Source organism: Manis javanica, chromosome 6 (genome assembly GCF_040802235.1).
Source record: "Manis javanica isolate MJ-LG chromosome 6, MJ_LKY, whole genome shotgun sequence".
Lineage (NCBI taxonomy): Eukaryota > Metazoa > Chordata > Mammalia > Pholidota > Manidae > Manis > Manis javanica.
The window spans coordinates 54,397,538-54,421,402 of NC_133161.1; the positions used below are offsets into that span (position 1 = coordinate 54,397,538).

Sequence of the window (23,865 nt, forward strand, 5' to 3'; positions counted from 1 at the left end):
CGCAACTCCAGCATTTAAAAGTTGTGTGAACATGGAAAAATGAGTAACTTAACTTCTATGAACCTTAGGGTGCTCATTCGTTATATAGGAAAACTAAGAGCAGGGTTATATAAGTAATAAATGACATGAGATCCATGAGGGACTTAGGTTAATGCCTGGAAGAATATTAAATACTCTATAAACATTGCTTGTTATGGTTAAATTATAGAAATTGTCAACATAGAATTGTTTTTTTAAGAATTAAGCATCTATACTTACTCCTTGACATCTCTAATTTTCTTAACATTTCAGATTTGGGAAATAGATTTATTTATTCATGTACTCATCTAACAATTATTTATTCATTCATTTCATATGTGCTAGGCATTTTTCTAGACACTGGGTTTATAATGTAAGATACACAAAGTCCGTTCCATTAGGATGTGTGCAGTTTAGTGGAAGAAACCCAGTAAATTACTCGGGGAGAAGGCAGTCAGGGAGGGAGGAAGGGAGGGAGAGAGGGAGAGAGAAAAGAAAGGAACAGGAAAGAGGGAAGGGTGGATTCAAGTGCTGATGCTTGTTTTGATCAAAAGAAGTGATTTGGGAAATTGATGGTAGGTCAAGGGTTCAAGAATTGTAAAGTCTCAAGTAGGAACAAGTTAGAATATTCAAGGATTTAGAAGCAGTTTAGTGAGGCCTGCAACTCAGAAAGACAGGGGTGAGAGGTCAAAGGTGAAGTCAAAGAGGGAATCAAGTGCCAAATTATGTAGAGCTACAGGCCATGACAAAACATTTATACATTTTCAAAACAAACAAAAAAAGATATTAAAGGGATTTGAATAGGAAAATGTCTCGATGTGACATTTTAAAAAAATGTTTATTCTGACAGCTGTGTGGCAGATTGTAGAAGGGCCAGGATGGAGAACAGAAGACCATTATTGCAGTAGTTGAGACAAGAGATGATGGCAGCCTGGACCTGTGGCAGATACCTTGAGACATGATAGAATTCAGGATGAGTTTTGAAGGCAGAGCCAATGATTTGCTGATGGATTGGATGAAATGCAGGTGAAAGCGAGAAGTTGGATTCATCCAGGGATTGGAAGTGACACTGATTTGGGAAGATGGGGGAGCCGGAAGGGAAAATGAAGAGCTCTCCTTTGGCTATGTTTGCTTGAAGTGCTTATTAGGTACCCAAAGGGAAACATGGAGTGGGCAGACTTCAAGGGAGGAATGAAGTTGAGATTTCTTTGGACATCAGCATACAGGACGAGATGAGGTCACCTCGGGAGTGAGTGTGGAGAGCCGCGTAAGGCTGCTCTGGAGTGCCCTGGAGTGTTCCAAAATGGTGAGGTTCAGGACAGGAGAAGCTTAAGGAAGGGATTCTATTTCTTCTCCACTCTAGCAAAATAAAACAACACTGTATGTTTTATTATTATACACCCTCCACCCCTACTTTACCAGTTATTTACTAATTAGAACTTATAATTACATGCTTTGACTTTTTTTTGAGTCATTATTTGCTTCTGGCCCTGTAACTGTGAAGTAGAATTCAGTGAAATTGATTTTAAGTTATTATGTTCCCCAGTGAACAGGAATTTACTGGTGAAAGTGGACAGGGCAATAGTCATAATCTGGCCAGTCTATTTGATTCCCAGAGGCTATTGAGTAGAAATCAAGATGTGATTATTTTACAGTTATTATGGAAAACAATATAGTCAAAACCTACTTGGGGGATAATTTAAGTAAAGGGCCTTACATGACATCTTTCAGTGAAATGAAGATTTCCCATGATAAGGTAAATGTCTTCAGTAGCACAGTGAAAATAAATATGAATAATATTAATATCTGGCACCAGTAGAAACATTCTCTAAGAAAATACCCAAATAGGTTACATGGAGTGAAATATGAGACCATAAAAAAAGGGTTAGGAGGCAACCCAGGACACAAGGGGTAGTAGGTCCTTCTGAATTAGAAATGTGCAGAAACAGGGAGTAGAAAGTTAAAGGAGAAAGAGCCAGTGCCTGGGTTTGGAAGCACCATGTCTGATGATTATTGTTAAATTGTTATTGCTGCAGCAATTTAAATGCCTTTTAATTTAAACTCTAAGCCTTCTTCAAAGTTTGCTACACACATAGTACCTCTTTTACATGCTTCTGTATGTTGTATCTGTGTATCTCAATGTGTTTATGACATATTTTTTTAATGTGCAAAACAAGGTAGAGTGTGAGGTTCACCAGGAGAGGATAATAAACTCAAAATTCAGCATGGAGAGTAAGAATTCAGTGGGGTTGAAACTGGGAGACTGAAATGGCCAGAAGGCATAACCTGCCACCTCCAGTCCTGTGGATTTGGGAACTAAAGGCATATTGGGGGTGACTTAATGAGAGGTACATTGTGAATTGGCTGTCTGAACCAATCTTGAATAATCCTAAAGAACGAAATACAGTTGTGTTGTTGTTTTGTGGTTTTTTTAATTGTGCTATCTGTACTCTGTTTTGAGGCTCCAGCTAGAGGCAAGACAGATCCCCTTTTGAGCAGCCAATTAAGTCCACACCCAGAACTTCCCTAATCTGGCTCTCCCACCAGGTTATTACCTGGATATTATGCAGGTTACTATGCAAAATCACCCCATGGCCAGGTACACACAACTAGGAAGAGTCCCATGCCCTAGGGCCTGCAAAGTTACCCAAATTAGCCAAACCACAGGGAGCCCTGTAAAACTAGCAACCCTGCTTGCTGTCCATAAACTCCAGTTTGTTATCCTTTCCCTGGTATCTCCGGGGGTGGGGGGCCTAGTCCCTTTTCTGGAGCTGTAAGGAACAGTTCTGCCTTTCATCTACCCATGTGTCAGTGTGTTATGTCCCACCGTCAAAAGAACCTTTAAATCTTATGAAACACAAAGAAACATCGGTTTGATATCTGGAATTCACTATAAAAATGTAAGATATACATATTTATTCCCTACTATATGGAAAACATTGATAGGATGACCCTAAACCACGCATTGTTCAACTGGCTGTATAAGAATCATGCCAGAGGACTTGTTAGGAATGTAGACTAGTATTCCATCTTAGACCAGCTGCATCAGAATCTCCAGGAAGTGCAAAGTGGGAAACTGCTTTTAAATTGTCCAGTGCACATACTGACAAAGGCACTACTGATATGGAAGTTCCACAAAAGATGCTGTTTCATCTTCAAGGAATCTAATTCTGGAATGAAATCCTAGACCTGCTTTTTGCTACTGTGTTGCATGGAGCAAGTTACTTAACCTTTTTTGAGATACAGAGTTCTTCTTTATAAAATGGAAATATTAACTTGCTGAATTAATATGATGATTAAATGAGAAATTGTCTAAAACTACCAACAAGAAGCCCAGAGCTTGAAATACAGGAGCTATAATTATTCAGAGACAGCAGACACTAGAAAAAATATATGTAATGTGTAACAGGGGTCAGAAAGAACAGACATTTACATAGTTTGAAAACAGGAACTAGAAATGGTAAAATTCTCCAATACTTAAAGATCTATGTAGCCCAGATACATTCAACAGATTTTGCCCTACAAAAATGGTAGCCATTAATTCAGTATTCATTCAAGAAAGCTTGCTTCATAAATATGATGCCTTCATGATGTGAATGTTTGTTTATTTGTGAGTAAATGTTCATCAGAGATCCCCTATAACTTATTTCAGTTGTACATTGGCTGTCGGGATGGTCTCCTACTTGACAGTGTACTTTTCCAAGGCTCAGTAAGAGCCTTTGTTATTTACCTAGATGGTTGTGACGCAGCCATAATTCTTTTCTCTCAGTGCTCTTAGAGGTTTTCTCTTCTTTGAAGTCTTTATTCTGATCATTTAAAAGCATATCACACAACTAAGGAGTTTCAAGTCTCAAAGATGAAGTAATTACTAAGCAATTTTAGATAAAACATCTTGGAAGCCACTGGAGCAATTGGTAATGACGATATTTCTGAATATGAACATACTGAGATCATCTACTGTCTGTCTGGGCTGGTATGCATGACACTAAGTTTTCTGTACTCCCATTTGCTATAAATGGTCCAAAAGAAGGATTATATTTTCTGTAGGTTTTGTCTTAATGGCGACACCTAACTTCTCTTGATACTAAGCACAGTTTCCTCCTAGCGTTGAAAACATGCTGAGGCTATCACGTTTTGCTTGAAGTTACCCACATTGCTCTAAACCACAACTGTTGCCAGTTGTCCCCTGCTTGGCCTTCCTATTGCAAACTGAAAAGGAAATAAAAGATGCAAATTTAAGCTCTCTAGTAACACTATTACTCTTACTTTCTTCACTATTCGATGATGGCTGGGTAATCATAAGGAAGTTATTAGCTTCTTTGAGTCAATATATTCATTTATAGAATTAGAAATGGTGACACCACATAGAAAAGTTTTCAAGATTGCATATTAAAAAATGCAACTATGTAAAACCTACTTTATAAACTTCAAGCATAATTCACATTCATTACTATTTTATTTTATTTTAAATACATACCATTAGTATAAGGCTCAAGGTGTTTGGCTAGACTACCCTTCCTTACATCTTTCGTCACTTCCACACAGACTAACCCCAGTGTTCTCATTTTCTGCCCTACCCTCACACCATCAGGGCCCTTATAGGTCACTGTCATTTATTTACTCTGTAGGATTACGAATTACCATGGAAAAGTAGAGTTTGCCTTCTTTAAGTCCTGCTCCCTCTCAGGGAAGCACAATGAAGAACTGGGTTCTTTGCATACCGGGTAGTAGGAGGTACTAAGTTGGCAAGAGCTATTTTCTGTCACTGCACTTGCATTTCTCCCAGGCCCTGTGGGGGTAGTCCAACCTTGAACTGGGAGATCTACATTCTAATTGCAACCACACCACAGGCAAAGCAATTTTAGTCTTGTTATTTAAATCCCCTTGTTCTCAGTTTCAGCAGATTTCAAGTAAAGATGCTCATCCTGCTCCCTTCCTACCCCACAGAGGCTATGAGACGATTTTCTCACAGATACAGACTGCTGTGAAATGACTAGAGACAGATATATTTTTGTCTTATGAGCTCAGGTACTGCAGCTTAAGGCTCAGGACTGTGTTTGAACTTTCAGAACATAACATCAGTATATGGAAAGCAATTATCTGTTTCCCTCACGATGATACTTTCCTCTGATCCTTTTCTTGTGCTAGCAAGAATAGAAACGAAGTATCTCGCAATTGTGTTTTATTGTTCTACCTCTTCTCTCAATAAAAGAATCTATTTTGAAACCCTTATCTTCTAAAGAAGCTTATCAATTCACAAAAACATTTCCATAGGACAGACATACCTGTTCAAACCTCAGTGAAATGCAGATATAACTACATTTCTCTTCAGGCAAGTATCTCATGGGTTTGCTTCCATCACTAACGTAATGAAAACTTGGAGGGCAGAAATAGCACAGCTTTATTACATCATCCTCAGTTAAAATGGCATATGTATTCAATGAGAGAACTGAAAATAGTCACTTTAAATATCCTTTAAATATCCACTTAAACATAAACATTTATGGAGCCCTCCTTTGATGCCAGAGATGTGAAATGATTAAAACATAGCTCCTATCCTCTGTCAGTTTACAATCAAAATACATTCAGCAAATTATTATTTTGTGTCCCTGGAATCTAAACTGATGTCCTTAATGAAGTGGCTTTTAAGAAATTAAAATAAAGGTTCTCATCTTTAATGCTATTGTGAACAAAAATCAGGAGTGGGAAAGAAAAGACTGCACATATTTTTGTGATTTGCCAACATATTTCTGACTACAGTGACTGTATAACAAACAAACTAAGGAGACCTCAGTTTATGCATCTGAGACATAAAATCCTAATAGCTTTGTTAACGTGGTGCAGGTTCCTGTTCTATGCGCATTAATTCATTCCCATAAATGTCACACATAGACACAGCGGATCGATACAATTTTGAAAAAATTTTCTTCAAAAGCACTAAGGTCAAAGTTATATAGGATCAAATATGCAAAAAGGAAAGTGTATTATCAAGATGAAGACTAAAGTCTTGTTTTTCAAGAAGATATCACCATATCCTGTTTCTAGGTGAAGGATTTATTAAGGGGAGGTGATTTCAACCAGGCATTTAAATGATGAACAGATAGCAGTAAATGCCACTTTGGTATAAGCACTTCTTGTGAATTCTTCTCCAACCTCTTAAGGGTGTATTAACAAGTTATAGAATTTCTTGACCTTAGGTTATACTAATATTCCACTGACCTAGGTGAACTGGGAAAACTGAACTATGTTCTGGTAAACATCCTTGAAAACTCAGTCAATTAACACAACAATGTGTGTTTCTCATTCATGCAGTCTTCTGTTTTAAATGACTCTCCAGAGCAGCTCTCTACAGCCTCTAGTCTAGGAACCTATGAGTATGTTATTTTACATGGCAAAAGGGACTTTAAAATTATAATTAATTAAGGATCTTGATATGGGAAGGTTATCCTGGATTATTTGGATGTGCCAAGTGCAGTCACACAGCTTCTTATTGTAAGATAAATTCTAGCTGAAATAAGCAGGCGAAGAGAGGCAACAAAGGGCCAGGTAGTTTATTTGCGCGCAGTTCCCAGGGGAGGTTTTCCAGTCTACAGAAATGGAGGCTGGGGAAGTCGCACCCAGCAGGGCAGGCAGCAAGTGTTTAAAGAAGGAAGGGGGAGGGAGAGCAAAGGTATATAGTGGCGCAAGGATTGGCTGGCCGAGGGTATGTGGGGGTCTCTCATTGGCTTTTAGCCAAGTACTGGAGAGTTACCACTATTCTTCTAGCCTGGGGAGGGCTCTAGTTAGGAATGTTACCTGATCAGTTTCTGGAATGTTGTCAGACGGGAACCTGTTGGTCTCTTCACCTTGTTTGGTGAGGCCTGAGCTTGTCCAGCAGGCTCACCCCTTCCCCTGGTGCCTCCAGCCTTACACTTATAAGTGAAAGAGGCAGGCAGGAGAATCAGAGTCAAAAAGAGACTTGAAGATGCGATGCTGCTGGTTTTGAAGATGAAAGGGATCGTCAGCCAAGAAATCCAGGCAGCCTAAAGCAGCTGAAAAAGGCAAGGAAATGAGTTCCCCCCTTGGGCCTCCAGAAGGGATATTTAGCCTTGGAAAACATTTTTAGACTTCAGAGCCTGAAAATTGTGAAATAATAAATTTTTTTCATGCCACTAAATTTGTAGTGATTTGTTATAGCAACAATAGGAAACTAATGCAGTATTAGGAGTTGACACACTAATAAAGTGTCTCTCTACTAGCCAGAATGGAGTTAAGTTTTGTTATGCTTTGTCTTTAACCCAGTCTAGTAATTTTTGTCTTTCAACTGGATCATCTAGCCAGTTTACATTTAATGTTATTATTGATCTAGTTGGGCATAAATAAACCACTTGGTTGTTGGTGCTCTAATAATCTCTTCTATTCTTGGTCCCCTCATTTCTCATCACCCACCTTCTTTTCATTAATCAAGAATGATACATTACTTTCCTTTATATCCTCTGTTGGTTTTTTTGTCCTGTTAGGCAGAAGGACAGATATAAGCAGATGAGGAGAGGGTGGAGCCCACCGAGAACTCAGGGAGCTCATCGGATAAGGCCAGGGAGCCAGAGGTGACTCAGAGGATGGAGTGAATGAGGCCACCGGGACAGCAGGGACTTGAAGGGCACAGGCAGGCACTCCCCACATGACAAAAAAAACAGATAAAGTGTTTTCAAGTCTTTAAAAAGAAAGTAAGAATAAGAGAATTCTCCATACTAATGTAGGAAGATCCCTGGAATAGGTTAAGAAGACACAAAAGAATAACAGGAAAAAGAGATGAAAAAAAAAGTATGGGCCACTCCCAGGGAAGGGGCACCACTGCACTCTCCCTGCCAGATGTGCTGAGGAAGTAGCTTCTGTGGATAAGGAAGCTAAAACCATCCTGTCTTTTGCAGGCTTTTGGCATCGATGCTACCCCAGGTCCAATATGCAGACAAAATGTCCAAAAAAATGCCACCTCACCATGTGGGGCCCATACTAGGCACACACTGGCGCAGTCACAGCCAACCAGACTTTTGGATCTGCTGTTAGCTTGTTCTCTTTACGATTACTGCCCACTCTGTTGAAAACAAAGTGACATCACATGAGGGTCTTGAGGACTGGGAAAGGGCATTAAACATGCTACTACAATAAGTACAAGTGCAGAAAGCAGAGAGATTCTGTCAGGTCTTTGTGTGTACTTTGCACTTCATTGGTACAATTAAAGATCTGTTGCTGTGTGGAATTGTTGATAAAACATTTATCCACGTATTTTGGGGGGCTTAATTTCTCTCAACCTCAGTTTCTCATCTGTAGAAATCATGATAAATCATCTAAGCTTTTTAAAAAGCACATGTATTTGCAACAAACGTGTCATACTAACATCAGATGTTAATAACCCATATACAGGTTATGTGGAAACTTGTTTTGTATGGCATTTAAAAGAAATGTTTATCAAAAGAACGATTACATTGTAACATATATAAAGTACCTAATAGAGTGCCTGGTGCACAGAATAAGCTCAATAAATGTTATTTCCTTTTCTTTCATCTTTAAGCATCCTTATGGTCTCAGGAAATTAATCTGTCATCTGCACATTAATCTCTGCTTATTCAGCCTTTCTTCTTATTCTTGCTTATTTTTTACCATTTGATTCACTTTGACTCAGCCCAACACACATCTTTTTTGGGTCCCTCATCGTGGGCAACCTTTAGATAGCAATTTCTGTAACAGGGAAGCTAGATGGCTTTTAAAGCCTCATTTTTCTGTTAGTTAACGTCTTAATAAAACACCCTGTAAAACCCATTTTTCATCAAGTTCCTTAAACATTACCCTCATGTTTTCCCAAGGTACTGAAGAACAGTAAATTATTAAAAATACCCTGAATATCTTACACAACCAGATCCTTACTCATTTACCTGAATGCTTGCTGTAAGACTAAAACTTGTGCAAACAAACAACAAAGTTTCTATTCAAAATGGAAAGGCAACATTTTCCACTGTCAAGCACGGTGATATGATCTGCATAGACAGATAGCTTGATTATGCAGGAAAAAGTATTGGTCCAGAACTTGACAAGAGAGCCCTAAATAGTTTATAGAGTGGGACTTCCTTCATTTGGGGCCCATTGCAGTCTTCTTACCCACTACTTGTAAGAGGACTTAATGTCAGCTCCACAAACCTCCAGTTCGAATAGCTTTTCTTGAGTACTTAAGAAATTCCATATTTTCTTCACCCAGCCTGTTTGCAATGTTTTTTCCTTATATAGAATTACCTACCTAACTGTCTCCTCTTGAATTGCTGTGTTCAACTCCCTTACAGGTATTTCTGTTTGATACCTCAGCACCCTCCCAGAGTAGTGCACCCAGGGTGCACTAATTTTTTTTTACCTGTTAGGGATTGTACTCTTGGGGGTGACTGGAACTTCTCACCAGCTCTGTCTCCTTCAACTTCCAGGGAAGTCTATGCCTTCTGGGATTTTTCTTTGCTACTCTGAGTTTTTTTGTTTGTTTTTTAAATTTATTCTCATGATTAATGTAAGAGAAATTTAACAGTTTAGAGTGATATTAGCCATTCAGAAATTTGGGACCATAAAAGGAATGTGTTGAGCAAATACTCATTCTAATGTTCTGCCCAGTAGTAATCATCTGTCTCGGATTATCCCACTCGCAAATGCCTTTAGTATCAAACTGCCTAAACTCAGCTTGAGGTCAGAGATTCTGAATATAGACAAATAACTATGCATATTTACGAGTTTTAAAGAGTAAAATAAATCACACTTTCCTAAATTTTCTCACTTTATGAGGTATGGGAAAGATGTTTTTAAAAAGGTTTAAGAAAACTTTAACCTAGGCATGCCTCTAATGCTCAATACAGAGTTAAGGCAGATTTAAGTGAAAGCTGTTGACTGCTTTTAAAAATAATTAGATTTAGAATGATATGTTTGATCACAAGCTCTTAGCCTGCCTCAGGAAAGAAAAATAAGGCTATTTGAGGAAATTACATGAAAGATGTCGTATAGCATTACCACTGCTTCATTTATTCACCAGCACTCCTAACACAGCACTCAAGACACTCCTTTGCGATTTTAAATTGAGGGGACTTCTCCATTATTTACTTAACATTTTCCAAAGGCTCTTTTTTTTTTAAATTTTTTATTAAGGTATGATTGATATACACTCTTATGAAAGTTTCACATGCAAAAACCCAATGGCTCTTATATTTGGGAAAATGATAAGTTAAATTCATATGAAATGAGGTATTGTAACACATTTCAAAAATGCCTGAAATATTTTATATTTTTATATAAGTGTGTATATATGTATGTATATATATGTGTGTGTGTGCTTATGTTTATGCACATAACATTTTATTACCCATATATAAATTAATGCATAAATATATATGTACATACATATATACTAATATACCTCTATAAATGTTCGGTTTATAAAACATGACTAATTAGCAAGCTGAACATTTCTCATGTAAGAAATGGTGATTAAGAAATGCTAAGTGAAATTTCCAGAGTAGCCCTCCTAATAAAAGATGGAGCATGAATTCGCACAGAGACCCTTGAGGTGGGTGAATTCAGAGGATGTTTGTAGGTATTCCTTCTACTGCTCATCCTCACTCCCCCACCCCAACCCCAATATATGAGAAAAAACGCCAGAATGTTAAATGCCTTTAAACATGCACATACCTCTACTTTATACTCTAGGCAATGAAAAATGTTAAGAACATGCCTTGATTTATACTAATTGGAAGTAAGATGTGACAGTGTGAGAAATGAAGTAAATGCATGATTCACAGGAGCAAATAGAAAGGAAAAGACAGCTTTTACAGATTTTGGATAAATCATCAACCACTGTTGTTCGCTCCTCTTACATCTACCTATGCGTCTCCTCTCGGTTTTGTTTCTCTGGGGAACTCTGCCTCCCACAGTTGTTAACCAGCAGTAGATGTCTGATACAGGTTCACAGCCCAGAGATATGAAATATGAGTGTTTCTCTAGGATCTCTATCATTTCTTTCATTATCACAAGGGTGGTTCATAGGGAGAATGTATAGCTGTATACTCTTCAACCATTTATAATTTTGTTTCAGAAAACAGCTGCTCTATTCTTCTTTGTCATATACTGTATATATAATAAATATGTCAAATATGTTTGTCATCTTCCAGAGTGTTGGAAAGAGGTCATAGGGAGATATGTTGACAATTCTTTCCTGAATTACAGTGATAATAACTTTATGCATTTTTAAGTCTTTCATATACATCATCTTCATTTACCCTCCTAATACTCTAGTGAAATATTCAGGTGTAATTATCTCCCTTGAGATACAGAAAGATTATGTGACCGACTCAAGGTGACCCAGGTACATGGGGAGACAGATTGTGTGCTATGAGAGGACACCAAAAGAAAAAAAATTTTTTTTCAATTTAGGAGACTTGAGTTTCTCCTGTCTTTATTTAGTGTTTGTTCTTAAACAAGTGACTTTATGACTTGGATCCTTCATTTACTTGCTTTAGGGGTGAAAAAAATCCCTGCATAACTTCATACTGTTGTTATGAGAATCAAATGAGAAAACAACTTCCTGTGAAATGACTTGTAAATTCTAAGACCTGCACAGAGTGAACTAGACTGACTGCCCAAGTTTTAGTCTAGTAAGTTTCAATAGTTTATTTAGAAATGAAAGTTTCTTGAAATCAGTGAACTCACGCATTGTTTCCCTGATCCTCACATTACTTCAAAATTTGATCAGAACTGTATCAAACTGTCAAAATAAGAATAATGGTGTAACCATCATGTTATTTTTTTGATCTACCAGAACTGCAGACTAGGAAAGAAAGCCAAGAAAACACCAGAGACAAACGAAGCAGCACCACTAAAAATGATCAATGACTTCAGAAATCTGCTGTCCAGTAAGGAGCTCTTTTGAATGTGAGCCATGATTTCTAAACAAACGAGGAAGAGATAAGACCTTGTGGTTTTTTAGTGTCTTTTATATGTCAGATAGCCTGAAAATGCATGACCTCATTTCTCCTTGCAGTGACCTCGTGAAGTGATATATTATCCCTGTTTCATCATAAAGACATTAAGGCCCAAAGATGTTAAACAGAAGACTCCTTAGTTTACATATCAGGCAGCAGGATTTAAACTCCGGTTTGTGCCCTAACCATAACTCAAAAAGCAAAATATCCAAAAAATTTTACCAGTTCCCTGATAGTATTAAATTTACTCCTCTTTCTGCAAAATAGTTCCATTATTAATGGCCATAGTTACATTGGCCTTTGCCAAACAAACAGCCTTGCTACATTTTAAGGGCAACCAGCTCCTGAGTAATATGAGGAGTGGAAATTTTAGTACAGTTGGTAAAATAACCTCATGATGATTTGTAGCATCGGCTCTATGATTCCAAAAATAGAGCTCACTGAAGCAACACAGCCTTTGGCTGACACAGCATAGAGTACAAGTCATTCCAGCCCCAGGCTTCAAGCTGGACTTTCCATTTGTTAGAGCCACTTATGGATCTCCATGTTCCCTTAACAAGAGGGAGCCACCATTGCCCTTTCAGCACAAACACTGCCTTTGATATAAAATGCATGTAACGTGAGGAAGGTTTGGGGGAATGCACTTTCCTCTCTGGAAAAACAAAATCTCTCCTGGAGGAAAATACCCAGTCGAAGTGGCATTTGCAACATCTGCAACTCAGTAGGATGATCTCTGTTGACTGCATTTTCTGCCTGAAAGGATTTGATATAATGTGGCCGATGGATTTGTTTAGCTATTTTCTCCAAAAGTGCTTATGTTTGAGTTTGGGTTCTAAAGAAGTAATTGAATAGGCAAGTGAATGCACCAGATTTCAGTGGCGTCAGATTGATTTGCAGAGGAAATGAACTGAAGTCTCTAACTGTAGAGATAACACAACTCAAGAGGGGGGAAAGGGAGGACAGTTTTTCTCTCTCCCTCTTTTCTGTGCCTTCTCTGAGAACATGGGTACAAGAGTTGATTAGAAATAGTAAAAGATCAATTCTAAAAACATCTCACTGGTATTTTACAGCTGAAAATAGCAATGAATCATGCTGGGTTTCAAGGAAGTAAACATCTGTCCAGTGGGAGGGGATTGGATTTGAGTTCTGCCCATTGAGTGGGTGATGTTTTCCCTCACATCCACAAAGGCACTTCCAGTCTCAATTTATTATGCACAAATCTGAGTAAAAGTTTTCCACAAAATTCTGATTTCAGCAGCTTCCAGTCTTTGGTAAAGGACATGAGATAGGGTAATGAGACTTCTATACAAAAGTTTATTTTTAAGTTTTCAAATGCTTCAAAAGATGATCCATCTCTGGGGAGTGGGGATGTGGTACAGACTGTGCAGCCCTTGGTGCCACTCTCATTACACAGCTTAACCAAATGGGATTTCAGAAGTAACTTTCCAAAGTATCATTATAAGGACATTTATGTCTGACCAGATGGATCAAAATGTCAGATTCTCATGGCCTCTGCATTAATTTAAATGAAAGTAGACCCTTCTCTGAGATTTTGAAATGTTCAGCTTCTTTTATACTATAACATTGACTTTTGATTTGGAAAGCAGGTTAAATAAAGTAGTGTCTTTTTTACAATGCACAAAATCATCAAGCAATGTGAAAAATCTCATTTGAAAGTATCTTGTGATTTATTAAGTAAAAGCAATATATTAGCAACAACAATAAGGAGAAAAATACTGTGCCTTAGGAATTAAGCAACTGATCTATTGACCTAATTCATTCAACAGATACCTTCTGATTATCATGTGCCAGGCTCTGTGCTAGGTTCTGGGCAAGCACAAGAGATAAATGTCCTTCTTGTTATTAAGGAACTTCTAATCTATAGGTTTTTACCCTGAAAACTAGAAGAACTAGTATACAAAAGGATTGCAGACATTTTTCCTTAACCATAATCAAAATTTATACTTAAGTGACACTATTTATCTGATAAAATCAGGCATGTCATTGAGATGACTTTTTGGTGATCTGATGGGAAAATGACCTCATCTAAGCTATGATTAAGCCAGATCAATCAAATGCATAATCATATGTATACTTTTAGCAAAAACATATAAGAAATGTCAAGTGACAGGACAAATTGAGTTGGAAACTACAATTAGAAAAAAAAATAAGAAAATGGCCACTGTAAACCTGGCTAGGCAGCCAGACTAGATAGGGTTGACTTGTATTTATCTGATGAAAGTGGGATGATATCCTGAAATCTCTGGCAATTGCAGAAAATTTCGGAGGAGAGGAAACCTTGGTGAATATTGAATAAGAATGTATATGTTCAAAACCATATATATCTCCCCCCCAAAAAAATTATACTCTAAGCCAAAATAGCAAGCAAATCCTGATATGGACTGAAAGCATTGCTATTTTAGGTATGGTAGGAGCATCTGCCTCCTTCCCCCTAACAATCTGTTAGTTATGGCAAATAAACACAGTTCTTGTAGCCGTGCTCATGGCTGACACTGATAATCAGTCATGATATTCTTCCTCTGAATGACTCTTTCTTGGAATCCTGGCAGTATATACCCAACATTATTGGGGGCCAGGAAAGGTTTCACTGAAGTGATATTTAAATTTCAATCTAAAAATGCTTGTTAGTTGAGAAATGGGAATGGCAGGGTGTATTCCAGACATTTCAAGTAACTTTGCCCTTATTTTCATAGTTCTCACGGTGAAAGAATATACTAAATATGAGAAGCTTAGGAGACTCACCTTAAGTTTGTTTCCCTTAATTAGAGTGTAGAGTTTCCTAATACATATTTCTCTACTGACATTTTGCTAACATGATTTGTAAAAGGAAGAGCTAAAATTCCTAAATATGTAGTAGCAATTAAATGTTAGTTGTGACACCTTGCCAAATTAATTGCTGCATAAAAATTCACTTTAAGAAATATATATCCTAATGCCAATTCTCAGGAGTCTTCACACAGTGGAGGTTGGTAATAATTTCTATTTCTAGTAAAGTTTTTTAAATGCATGAATTGTGCAGTGTGTGACCACTGTTGTATTCTAAATTAAATTTTTGAGGTAAATTTTAAAGACATTTTCTCTTAACAACCGTAAGTTTAAAGATAGGATGCTAGAGCTGGGAAGAACTTCAAGAAACCATTTATTTTCTACTTACTCATTCCTGTTTTCTTCTTCAAAATTACCACAAAAGCCTTGCATTTGTTTTCTGCCATAGATTGATACTCACCATGTTAATGAACACTGAAAAATTGTTTCAGAGTGTACAAATTTTTACGATATTATTTTAATTAAATACTGCATGCAGTTTCTCTAACAGTTTGTAGACTAGATGTGAAAAAACAAACTGGCCAATAGGTAAGTAACAAAAAATGATAGCATGGAATTTCAGCAAAAGTTTAAAGGACTCTGGAGGTAACCCAACCAAGCTTCTAAATCTTGCCCAACCTCTTACCTAGCTATGTGATGTGGAACAACTGATTCATTTCCTGCAAAAAATGAGATAGTAATGTCCATCTCAATGTGCTGTAAGCATTCAAAAGGTAATTAGCAAAATGCCTAGCACACCAATCATAATAAAAGCTTACACAATTAAACCATTAAAATAAATGTAAAGTAGTCTCCTTTTCCTTTTTGTTATTGCCTCCAACGTTGTGAAAGCAAATGATCCCCTTAATAAGAGCCTCACACACAGAATCTTCGCCTCTCCAACTCTGCAGTCACTTTCATACAGTTCACCTTACCTGCTCAACACCAGGTGAAGAAATCCCTCATTCATTAAGAAAATTTCCCTTCAGCATTCCTATTTTTCCCAAGTCATCTTTGCATCTTTCTAATGTCCCTGACAAGATTGGTTTTTCATTTTTTTTACAACCAACTGAGTTCTTTCTTCTAACCCCAACTCAAAGGAGAAAGCTTCCTCCTTGCCCTCTGTGGCGATGTTTGGCTCCTTGCTCTTCACCAGTTCTTCACAGCCTATGCTGATATGGGATTGACACTACTTGCTCCTCTGACCTGCTTCATTTGTTTTATACTCTGCAGGTCAGGGACCTTTCCTATATTTTAAAATATTTTTATATTAATATTTCTGTTCACTGTCATTCTGCTCAGATTTCAATAGTTATATGATAATCAATGATTATATATGTGCCTTACAAATAACCAAACTTCGTCGTACTTTTTGTTTCTTTATTTGTTTCTGAACATTACTAGAAAGGTTTTCAGAGTCATGCAGTGGCAGATACTGGCTGTCTTCATCAGCTATTTCCCCTTCTCCTTAGGCACACAGGTAGATGACAGTATTTTCCAGCCTTCCTTACAATTATGTGTGGCCACGGAGCTGAGTTTTAGACAATGCAAAGTGAGTGGAAGTGATGTATGCCATGTACAGGCCCAAAGCATAAAACCTCCTATGCATTATTCTACATGTGTTTGCCCATCCACCCATTTAATGCTGATGAGCACATTAACATTAGAAGCCAAGAAGGCAGAACTGTAAAATAGAAGGTGCCTGGAATTCTCAATCACTACTGGGAGGTGAGACATCTACTAATCTGAGATTTACATTTCATGTGAGTGAGCAAGAAATGTATAGTATGCTTGAGCTGGTATACATTTTTGGGGTTACAGATTGCAGTGCTGGCATTACCTCAACCAATACATATACAAATTACATGATAAATAAATATGATTCAAAATAAACTAAGAATGCACTGATACTTAGGGGCCATTTTACCAATTTTTAATTGCTTCCTGCTTTATTGACTTTTGGAGCTTAGTGTTGGATATTGGCAATAAATTCCTTGGGAGGACAAGGTAGAGAAACTCAAGAGGAAGAAGCAGTATGTGCCGTGGATGGACAATTAAACTGATGTGTGTTCAAAAATTCACAAGTTGTATAGCAGAGGAAACTGAGAAGATATAAAGTTCCATTGTTAGTTTGTGGCAAGAGCCTGAAAAGTCTTTTATTTTGGCAACAAATTAGTAATGAGGCAATCAGAGTGAAGGAAAATGGCTCAGTTGGGTCCCCAAGTACGTTCTGCCTGCCTCTATAACCCATTGCTCATCTTACATCATAATTTTATGTCTGCTAAGATACTTTCTGAAACTTAGCTCTAATGTGTTGGTGGCTCTGAACTGACCACAGAATGAATTCAAAATCTTCATTTAAGTTGAACTGGTTCCTGTTCCGCCCTGCTGCACAACTACTAGATAAGAACTAGGTTTCTCAGCTACCTTGGCACCCCTGACATTTTGGGCCGGATGATTATTTGTAGGGGTTTGTCCTGTGCATTAGAGGACATTGACCAGCATCTCTGGCCTCTTTCCACTAGATGACAGTAGCACTCTCCCCATTGCCCCAGTTGTGATAACAATTTTTCTCCAGACATTGTCAAATATCCCCTGAGAGACAAAATCACCTTCTGTTGAGAACACTGTCCTGGTGTCTCATCATCATATTCGGAGGGGATTCTCATCATTTATTGTTTTGTGGAGAATCTTTTAAATGACTCTTTTGTTGTTTGGACCCCTGCTTTCTCCTTTCTTGGTAAACCTCTTCATCTTATAATCTGTAGCTGAGGATAGAATGCAGGGGATCAAATGTATGACCTGGAGATAGAATATGTGTGGTAGAATTACCAAAAATTTTCATGTCTTAACTTGGGCTATTTCTACTTAATTTAGTAGCTTGGCTAGATACACAATTCTGAGTTTCCATAAGAATTTTGAAGAAATTGTTCCACGTGTTATAGCTTCCAGCATTCCTGAAGTCTGATGTTATTCTGATTTCTGAATGTGGGCTTTTGTTACTTCTCTTGGGAAGCTTCTAGAATTTTCTATGTCTCCTTGTGTCCTGAAATTTTAGTGATATACTTCTGTGTACATCTTATGTAATTGCTGTGCTGAGCACTTGATAATCCCTCTCAATATGGAAATTCATATGCTTCAGCTTGGAAAAAAATTAAAACACTTGCTCTGATAATTTTCTCTTCCCTTTTTTTCTTTCTGGAATTCTAAATGGTCAGTGTTGCAAGTCCTAGAATAATACTGAATAATATTGAAGTCTTTTCTCTTCCTTTTTACATGTTTTCTGCGTGGTTTCTTCATCTTTGTCTTTAACCTTTCTATTGGACTTGCCTTTTTTATTGTCATAATTTTACTTTCCAAGATTTTAATTATTTTATGCCCACAGCATTTTAGAAAATTACCTCATTTTCTCATTTTATGAGTACAATGGCTCTAACCTTCTGAAGATCTAAAGTGCCAGTTAAAGAAATATTCTTCTCCTTCTTTGATGAGACCTTTTTTCCTTTCATTTTCTTCAGGTCTTTCTCCTTTATGTGAGAGGTTTTCTTCTAATGCCTACTTATACATGACTTTGTATTCATATTTAAGAAAAAGCTGTTGATGTGGATGTGGAGGTGTCGATGGACATGTGGGTCCTGTTTACTGGTGGGACTTCCTGTGTGGCGCTTCATTTGGCTGTGTTGAGAGAGCCACACTGGTCAGCACCTTCCCGTCTCTGCTCCTTGTGCATTTCCACAGAAGATATTCACTTATCCTCCTGCCTGGGATATATCAGCCTATCTAGAAGCATTCACAGAGCCAATTGGAAAAAGGTGGCTAGGTTTCAATGGTAATTAATGAATACCCTATTTTCCATTTGGCCTCACTGTCCTGAGCAAAGTGCAGTGACCCTGAGTCTGTCACATTAGAGGGGAGGCAGTGACCTGACTGCATATGTCTGGGAAGATGATCTGAGGAACTGAATGACTTTTTCTGTGGTTAACTGGTCCTCCTGATTTCTACCACACCAATTTCCCTTGGTTGCAGGAGTAGCTGGCTGATGCCTTCAGTTCCTATGACTTGCTGTGGCTCTGTGACAAAATATCCTGCTTCTGTTATATATACACTGACAGTATAGCTTTCAGCTTTGATGTACTTTACCACATCCAAGACGTAATCCATGGAACCTGGGAGTGGATGTGGCAAAAGGGGGCACTGCATATGTGATCAGTTAAAGAGCTTGAGATAGGGAGATTGTCCTGGACTGTATGCAATTGTCACTCGGTCACTAAATGCAACTGCAAGTGTCCTTACAAGAGGGCAGCTGGGGGAGATTTGACCACAGAGGAGAAAGCTGATGATACAACAGTGGAAACGGAGAAATTTGAAGATACTTTACTGCTGGGTTTGAAAATGGAGAGAGGGGCCATAAGCCAAGGACTGCAACAACGACAGCTCTTAGATCTGGAAAAGTACAAGGAAAGAGATTCAACCACTGAGCCTCCCAAAGAATGGCCCTGCCAGCGCCCTGGTTTATGCTAGTGAAACCATTTTGTATTTCTGGCCCTCAGAACTGTAAGAGAATATATGTGTTGTTCTAAATCATCAAGTTTGTAGTAATTGCTTAAAGTAATCATAGGGTACTAATACACCAGCCATCCACCTGCTCCATAATTTCCAAAATAGTGTTGTAGTCACTTCTTTCTCACATTCTATTTATCCTTGTGCACAATATCCTAATGTCCTTTCAATCTTTCAATCTTGTATTTTTTGTGGAAGCTGGGTAAGAGAAACACTTAATGCCTTTTTAATCCTCTATATATTTTTGTCTGTTTTCTTTTGAGGTGTCCTCATGATGCCTTGTACATGTAATTCATTGACAATGACTGTTGTGTAATAAATGTATCTTTCTGTTTGTATTTTGTAGGTTTTTGAGTTTTTGATGAACTTTGGCTGCTTATTAGCCAAGCTTGTTAGCATTCAGCATTTGTTGTGGGGGACATAGACATGATTCATTGAAAACTATCAGAAGTAAGACAGGAATGCTACCATTTTCAATAATATACAACATTGTTTTAGACTTCTTAGTAAATGCAATTAGGCAAGAAACATGAAATAACTGGTATCAATATTGGAAAAAATTACCTCTATTTGCTAATGATATGACCATATACCTAGAATGCTAAAGATTCCATTCTTGAAAATAATAATAATATGATTACAAATAAAAATATCTCTGCAAAATCTGATGCACATAGACTGCCAATTTTGAATAGGCAGATATACAGAACATAAGATAAAATAAGTATGCCCAATGAGCTTGGTGGAATAAAAGAATATTAAAAATAATACAAAAAACCCCACAAAAGTCTATCAAAATAAACTAGCTGATCTAAAACAAAATCAAGTATGTGTACTAGAAAGGAATAGAGGATCAAAATTAGAAACTTAGTAGAGGTGGTATTCTTACATATAACCAAAGAAACAATTAGTGAACTGATACAGAGAGATTACACAGAAACATGACAGTGAGACAAGTAAGAATGATAATCTGAAAGAGGTAAAGTGACACAGAGGACTGAGTGCAAGTTCTATATATAAGAGTATTCTAGACAGAGAGAACAAGAAGAAAAAAGAGAAACAGAAGAGAAATATGCTAAAATTTTATAGAATTTATGAAAGACGAAAGCTCATATATTTAGAATGTCCAATGAACCCTAACTACAAAAAGGCAATTCGGAGGTGAACAAATCAAGGATATATAAATCTCCCATTAAAATGAGGCAATACTATACAAACCAAACTGTTAACAGATTTAAAAGCTTGAACATACCAAGGTTTATAAGACAGGGGAGCAAGGAGGACCCTCATAAACTGCTGGTAGACTCCAAGTTTACATGGCTCCTCTGGAAATCAACTCAGCTGTATCAGTAAAACATTAAAACTATATGGACACTTTGCAATCATGGCAACTGTTGAACCATTGTGATGTACATTTGAAACCAACATAAGATTATATATTAATAACACTTTAATAAAAAAAATGTATGTACACTTTATCCTAGAAATCCTATTTTTGGAATTTAACCTATAGAAATGAAAGCATCAAATATGTAATGTTCATATGTAATGTTATTTCAACATTATTTAGAGAGGCAAAATTGAAGGAAGAAGAGGGGATGAAAAGGGAAGGAGAAAGGGAAAATAGCAGTGGCTAAAATCCAATCTCAGGAGGTTGGATTTCCTTTATGTTTTGCTTTATTTTATTCTTTTAATTATTGAAAGTTGGTCAGTAAGCATGCATTGTGAAAATATATAATAAACATAAAAGAGCTTTTATTTCCTTGTGAAAAAATAAAGGAAAAGCAAAAAAGAACTGAATATTTTATCAAGCATAATATTTTATTTGTATGTGGATTCGAAGTATGTTTAATTCTATTCAATCCCTTATGTAATTAAAATTAGATCTAATTTAAAAAAATGAGTAAGCAACCTTTAGCTTGATTAATAAATACACAGTTGTGAATCATCTTTCAAGGTCAGAAAGAACAGAGGCAAAATTTCTGAAACAGTTGAACTTACCTGGAGATGGCATGGCTTCACTTACCTGGTAAAGAGAAAGCCACTTCAGAACAACGGTTACAGCGACATTCCTTGGCATCCACTAAGCCACTGATATATTCACTCCTCAATTCAAATTTAGGCTCCATTACAATGTAAATGCTGTTAGGGCTACGGCTACATTTATCTTGCTCTAGACCTTAATGCTCAGAATCTAGCACAGTGGCTGCCTCATCGCAGAAGCTCAACCAATATTTACTAAAGGAGTGAATGTATTCATTCACACATTCATTCAAGATGTAATTTTTGTGCATTTGTTAAATTTTGTTATTTAATAGTCATTCTAAATTTCTCCTACCAGTATTTGATTAGTAATTACTATGTTCAAAGAGTTAATATTAAATATTGAAGTTAGTAATAAGAACAAATACTAATTGTATTTCTATGTGTCAAGTTTTGTTCTAAAGGCTTTATGTATATTTGCTCATTTTATCCTGTAGACCATGTTACAGATGGTAACACTGAGGCGCTTATTTGTCTAAGGTTCCACAGCTGCCAAGTCACATATCCAGGATTGGAGTCTAGGTGGTCTAGCTTCAGAAACAGGCTTTTTCACCAATCATGTCCTCATCTCTAAGAATATAGAAATACCAAAACATTCTTGACCAGACCGTTCACAACTGACACACTGACATTATTTTTTCAGCTAAGATCCGTCTCACTGCTATTTAGGCAGGACCAGAGTGGTGCAGTGTGCAGAGGTGGTTGGTCTGTGCAGGGTACAGAGCAGATGTGAACAACATGGCAGGCAAAACAGATGGGTGAAGGTAATTAACAAGAGAAGAACCAAATGATGCCATGAATCTAGGGAGAAAAGGGGCAAAGGCCAGCGCATAAAGCCAGAGGCAGGTATGAGGATAGATCTGAGAGGACGGGATTGACTAAAGGCAGGAGGAGCAGGCAGGTGTGTAGACCCCCATACACATACATAGGTGCAAAGATTCCCGAGAAATTGTTGGGACTTAAGAATCTGTTCTGGGTAATAGCGAGAATCAAAATAGCAGGAGATTGGCAATAGGTGTTACAGCAAAGAAGACTGATGCTGAAACAAAGGTTTTCTGTGGTAAGAACTGACTTTGGAGGGAAGTAGGTCTGAGAGAGGGGGCATTGTGAAGAGTACTTGGATGGAGTGCAGAGTTAAGGAAACAATGAGCAAAACATGTTTTTGTGTAGATTTAATTTTTGTTCATTTTAACTTTTAAAATAGTTACTAAGTAATATATGTCCACTGACAAGCCAAAGAGAGAAGAAATGTCCACAATTCCACCATCCAAAGGTATTACTATTAAAAAGGCATGTGAAATCTTGAATTTAAAAAAATGCTCCAAAACTGTTCAAACTCAAGAGTAGAAAGATTAGTATGATCAATTACTCATCATTCAGCTTCAGTATTTTACCATTCTTGTTTCTTCCACACACTTAGTAACAGAAAAGACTGTCTTACCACCCAAAAATGCCATAAATGTCTCCTTAATAGGTGATCATTAAAAAATTGCCATGTTAATAAAAAAATGAATTTAAATCATTACTTTTTTATGACTTCATGGTATTCCTTGGCTATATCATACCTAACCAAATTTATTTATCTTAGCTTGTTTCCAATTTTTAAAGTAAATCAGCAATGCTGCCCTGAGGTATATATATATATATATATATATATATATATATATATATATATATACACACACACACACATACACACACATACAAACACATACAAACACATATATACACATATATATACATGATATGCATATACACATATATATCATAAAGCATTTACCTTCTTACTGCTTAATATATAAATTATATATATTAAAATATGTATATACATAAATGTACACTGTTCCAATTATGACTTAGAATAAACTGCTATACATGGAATTTCTGGGTCAAAGAGTAACTCTATTTTAAAATATTTTTATACTTATTGTGAAATAACACTCCAGAAATTTCCTACTCTTTTATACTGTTACCAATTATGTACAGAAATACATATTTTTACACTGCCTCAATAATACTGAATAGTTGAAACTCTAATTTTTTTCAAGTTGATTATTTTAAGTGTTTTCATTACTTAGATGTATAATTCTTTGAATATAACTAATACTAGACATTTTTATGTTTATGAGCCAAGAGACACTTGCCAGGGCAAATGAGGAATGTGACTAAAATTAAAAGGCTGATTCCATAAACTACACATTTCTTTTTTTTTCGTATGCTGATTAACCTTATTTGTGTGTTTTCTAGGCACACTTTACAAAAGAAAATACGTATTCCAAAAATGATGTATGCAATAGCTTATTTACTTTTCTAAGAAAGTATGGATTGCTTTAAAGGACATTGCTAGTAAATTTTATTAACTTCACAGCTTCTGAGGTTTATATCCATTAAATATGAATTTGTACCTGAATTCATTTTCTTACTCTGTGTTGTT

General features: G+C 36.9%; 1 protein-coding gene across 2 annotated transcripts in view; it reads left to right on the plus strand.

Annotated features, from left to right (window-relative positions):
* The window catches only part of MACC1 (MET transcriptional regulator MACC1), a 157,943-nt gene that overhangs the window by 127,720 nt on the left and 6,358 nt on the right, over nt 1-23,865 (plus strand). Inside the window, exon 7 of one of the 2 annotated variants that reach the window (XM_073238723.1) lies at nt 11,840-18,138. The exons of the other annotated variant lie outside the window; for it this stretch is intronic. Within the exon in view, the coding sequence (XP_073094824.1) occupies nt 11,840-11,950 (111 nt within the window). The 3' untranslated portion in view covers nt 11,951-18,138. Of the gene's footprint in view, nt 1-11,839; nt 18,139-23,865 lie in introns of those variants that run through there. 2 annotated transcript variants of the gene reach the window in all.